General features: G+C 38.2%; 1 protein-coding gene across 1 annotated transcript in view; it reads left to right on the top strand.

The window, feature by feature from the left end:
- LOC122089377 (ACT domain-containing protein ACR3-like) overlaps window positions 1–3,577 on the top strand; it is a gene marked incomplete in the record, with an annotated part of 10,722 nt that extends 7,145 nt beyond the window's left edge. Inside the window, 4 exon segments of the mRNA XM_042659054.1 lie at window positions 61–128; window positions 1,038–1,661; window positions 1,833–1,937; window positions 3,074–3,577. Of these exon segments, the coding sequence (XP_042514988.1) occupies window positions 61–128; window positions 1,038–1,661; window positions 1,833–1,937; window positions 3,074–3,394 (1,118 nt within the window).
- Window positions 3,578–5,099: the final 1,522 nt, after the last annotated feature.

The raw sequence follows: 5,099 nt of genomic DNA, 5'->3' as shown, positions 1-5,099 counted from the left end.
TCTCTCTCTCTCTCTAATACTCAAATAGCTAATATATATCAGTCGTCTTTGGATCAACAGTGTTTCATGTTATTGATCAGCAAGGAAACAAGGTCACAGACTCTAGAACCATTGAACACATAGAGAAGGTAAGTATTTCTCTACTTCTCTCTCTTTGATTTTCTGGGAAAATAATAATAAAAGTTAATAGTTGTAGGGAGATGGAGAAAGAGATATGAGTCTATGACTAACAATTGCAAAACATATCCTTCTGATTTTAATTCATTAAAAAAAAAAAATGATGAATGCCCAATATTTTTTGACATGTATATGGTAAGAGTAAACAACCAGGAATCTGAAAATGAGTGCCTTCCTGGCTCTGTTTTAGTTAACTTATAACCTTTTCAATGGTGAGGCCTCAAATGCTCTCAGGCAAGCAAGCCTGCTGGCCTCAAGTAGATCCAATGAGGCTTTTGCAGCTGAGTTGGGTGAGGGAATGCCTATCTCAAAGCCTGAAAGACTAGTTGGGTAGGTCGGTTGATTCAAGGATTAACCACCTGACTGCCTTACCACCTTTTGAGAAGAAATTCAGTTAACTGGCTTGATGGGACTGTACCTGGGCCATAGTTATCAAATAGATGAATAATTTGACAAAATTTGGATCGAATCTGAATAGGTTAAAAAATTGCGGAACTTTTTCTTTTGAATTTTTGAGATTCCTCGAACAATTTGCAGATAATTTGGGAAACAGATTAATTTTGCCCCAAAAGTTGGTCCCTGTGGATAATTTGTCAATAAGTTTAGAACAAAATATTTTGGGCTAAAATTTTGAAATATTTATAGAACTTCAATGAAAAAATTTAAGAAAACTTTTTTCTCCCGGAATTTTTTTAAACATAGATGTTTAAATCACAAATTAATTAGATTAATTAGAATTTTACCAAAAATTAGAGAGACTGAATTTTTCAACCACTATTTGGAATTTCTGCAGTATCATGATGCACTAAATTCATTTACAGTATGGTGAAGGAGGGAGTAAATATCTATGTTTTGTGTAGGCTTTAGGACCAAAGGGTCACACTGTGGCAACAGATGGGATGAAGGCTTGGTCAGGGAAGAGGGTGGGTGTACATTCCATTGGTGATCATACAGCCATTGAGCTCATTGGCAGGGATCGCCCAGGTCTCCTATCAGAGATCTCTGCTGTACTCACCAACCTCCATTGTAATGTGGTTGCTGCTGAAGTATGGACCCATAACATGCGTGTAGCATCTGTTATTTATGTCAATGATGAGACCACAGGTTGTGTCGTCGAGGACCCAATCCGATTATCAGCAATGGAAGAGCAGCTCAAGAACATCCTACGCGGGTGTGAGGATGATGGGAAAGCAGCTCGAACCAGTTTTTCCATGGGCTTCACCCATGTGGACCGCCGTCTCCACCAGATGATGTTCGCTGCAAGAGACTATGAAGATGATGGGGTGATAGAAGATAAGTCCTATGCCCCTGCATTCCGGCCAATTATCACAGTTGAACGGTGTGAGGACAAGGGGTATTCGGTGCTGAATGTTCGATGCAAAGATCGGCCAAAATTGTTGTTTGACATAGTTTGTACACTAACAGATATGCAGTATGTTGTCTTTCATGCTTCCATCTCATCCAGTGGCCCCTATGCATTACAGGTAGACATTAATTTTTCTGAACATCCAAATTCTTACTTGCAATCCATAAACTAGGATCTACAATTCAGCTTAGAGCCTATCCAAGGGGTGACCTATTGGAAACATTTATTGATTTGAGATTTTTTTTTTTTTTGAATGGAGTCACTAACTTCAATTTGCTGGAATGTGTAGGAGTATTATATACGTCATATGGATGGTTGCACACTTGATACTGAAGGAGAGAAGCAAAGGGTCATCAAGTGTCTTGAAGCTGCGATTCGAAGGAGAGTATGTGAGGTAAGGGACAATTCCAAACTGAACTTCAAACCTTTATTCCATTTTTTCATTGTCTGTTGCTGTCCTTGCAGTACATGTTCTGTTCATAGATTGTCTAATGTGGTAAAGTTACTGCTAGAATTTGTGGTTATAATGTTTACTAGCTGTTTACGTGGTACCATGTCCCAGTTGTCCACGTGCTACCTTTGTTATATCATTTTTTTTTTTCCTTTGGTTGTATTTATGGCTTACATTTTATCAGAGTGTGATCTAGTACTGTTGATTGTGTCATACTGATAAAGGGACATGTTTCTTCTTGTTGGAGGTCCCTGTGGAAAACATTACTGTCCAGAAACAATAGATTAAATGATGAAATCTTCAAAATTTTCATCAGTTATCATATGATTTCTTCATATGGCAATCTCATACTTTTTCCTTAGCTTTGTACTTGCTTCATTTGTCCTCGTTTACAAGCCTATGCATTTTACTTGCACAGTTGTATTAATCCATAAATTCACAAAGTGTACAACTTGTTGAAGGTTTATAGGGTTTTACCATCTCTTACTCTTTACTCTTTGTTGTAAGACTTGAATATTCACTTCATCTGAAAATGGAATTGCATCCCTTCACAATTCACCTGTGTATGTAGAATAGCTGATAACAGGGTTGCCTGTTGGCTAGAATTCATAAGGTCAGGCTGCGACCAGGAATGTTGGAAATCCAGTAAAATCTGAGGCTAGTCATCCTACTTACCATGCTAATTGTGCAATGTGCGGTTTCTTTCCCCGCCCCCAACCCCCACCACAATGGGTTTCCATCAGGTTCTTACTTTCTAGTGAAACCTATACTATGTGGAGCTTGATGTATCTATCTACTCAAAATTTTCCAATCCTACACATCTTCATGACTTCTAATATAATCTATATTAAGTGACCCATTTTATATTCATAGCCAAAAAAGGCTTTTTTTTTTTTTTTGGGGGGGGGGTGGGGGGAGGGCTTAGCTATGTGTACAAAGAATATCCTTGAGTTTCTAGTTGTGCTATGAAGTGCCACTTTTCTAAATGAAGCTGTGACATTCGAGATTGTAACACACAATCAACCTTGGCCATTCAATTTGAAATCTGCAGTATAAGTTTGTCGTTGAATGTATTGCAGGGTCTGAGCTTTGAAATTTGTGCAAGGGATAGAGTAGGGTTGCTGTCCGAAGTAACTAGGATTTTTCGTGAGAATGGGTTGACTGTTACAAGAGCAGGTGTCACAACAGTTGGGGAGAAAGCCATGAATGTCTTCTATGTAAGGGAAGCTTCTGGGAATCCTGTAGACATGAAAACCATTGAGGCACTCCGTAAACAAATTGGACACAATATGATGCTCAATGTGAAGAAAGTTCCAGCCAGTGCTGAGGCACCTGTGTCCACTGGATGGGGGAAGACAAGCCTCTTCTTTGGGAGTCTGTTTGAGAGATTCTTGGCTTGAAACATGTTCCTTCACTCACATAAACCTCTATGAATGTACAGAATAGAAAAGGTATTCAGAAAATAATGTGGAAACAGCCAAAAGGCTCTGTTTATATATATAGGATAAAATACTTGATTAATAATGTTCTGTTTTGGTCGATTTAAACAGATACAATTTTACAATTAGTGTTTTTACGGAGTAGGCACTTGTGCTTCACTTAAATCACCACCACACCCATGGCCTGACCATTTAAACAAGTATGAGCAAACCAATTTTTCTGTTTCCCCAATTTCCTTTTGTGTGGGTTCCCCAAGGAGAGTAATCAGGCACCAGCCAATACAAACCAGAACAGAACTGATCCCTAATCATATTTCTGCAGTTATTAACTTAAAAATGAGCTAAGACTCCTGAAATACCCTTTAGTACTGCCATCAACCGAAGTTGATGCTTCATTTCTCGAATAATTCGACGACAAATTAGATCCATTCTTCTAATCAGTTTTGTCTGACATAGACAATCAAGCCCATGAAAGGAGCCGTAAAAATGCTTCAAACCACTGAAACCTATTAAAAATCAATGTCTCAACAAGCAGGAAAGAAGATACTAGATTTTTGGATGATCCCACCAATTGCATGTGTTTCCTCCAAAGATAATGTCTTCAGCCAAGGAAGTTTTATTTTCATTAGAAGGTACCAACTTACACCTTAACTTTAATACAGTTGGAGATTCTGGTGAGAATATTCTCAATAGCAAACTATAACTAAACTTCACATGTTTCGTCAAAAAATTGCTGAACTTGTATAGAAGTATTAGCTGACATGTTGAGAGCTATCTCTTCAAGGTTGCCTTTTGTTGCAAATTTTATCCATGAAGAATATATTTTGAAATTTCTAAGACTCAGACACTTAATGCATAGCTTGAACTTCTGAATGTTCACCTGCGTGCATTGCTGCAGTGAATTTTCTACATAACTATCAATGCTTTACAAGAAGACCAGAAGGTCTCATCAGTATCTAGAACAGGGAAGGAAGCCCAAACACTTTGTTATCTTTTTGTTCCATCTTCTTCTTCCATGGTCTCTTTCCAAGATGGTGATGGTAAAATTTCTTTCCAAAAATTAATAGAAGCATGAAGTTCTCGAACCTTGGCAAGTTCCCATGACCTCCTCCTACAACCCCAAATCTTAGCACTGTATGGAAGAGATGGTGATCTTCCTTCCCTAATGGATATACTTTCTTGAAACTGAAGCTTCAGAGAAAGATAGAGAGAACATGGCAGCAAAACTGAGAAGACTTCAGTTTCTTAGGAGTCAGAAACTCAGAAGAGAAGAGATGCAGCAGTGGCATTTTTTAAAGCTGGACGTTTTTTCTCCAACTCCCGCCACAAGTAAAATAGCGTTGGTTGTCCACTTGCCCTTGCCTGTAAGGGAAAAAGATGGTAAAACACAAATTTTGTGTCTAAAATCCCTTTGTAATAAAAAAAAAATGAAAATGTGTTTTTTGGGTGGATTGTGGCTCTGCGCGTGTGCAGGGCCAATGGAAACACACAAGTTAGCATCAATTGAACGTAATTTTGGATTCATGGGATGGGGTGGTCATTTTGCCCCACATATGCCTCGGCACAAGTGCTACAATCCCCATAGAAACCATTTTTTCTTTAAACCTTTTCTATTAAAATATATGTTTTTTCCAGAAAAAAAAAATTACTGGAAAGTAAGTTAATG

Source organism: Macadamia integrifolia, chromosome 9 (genome assembly GCF_013358625.1).
Source record: "Macadamia integrifolia cultivar HAES 741 chromosome 9, SCU_Mint_v3, whole genome shotgun sequence".
Classification (NCBI taxonomy): Eukaryota; Viridiplantae; Streptophyta; class Magnoliopsida; order Proteales; family Proteaceae; genus Macadamia; species Macadamia integrifolia.
The sequence above is the reverse complement of the archived record's forward strand: the minus strand, read 5'-3'. Positions and strand labels throughout refer to the sequence as shown.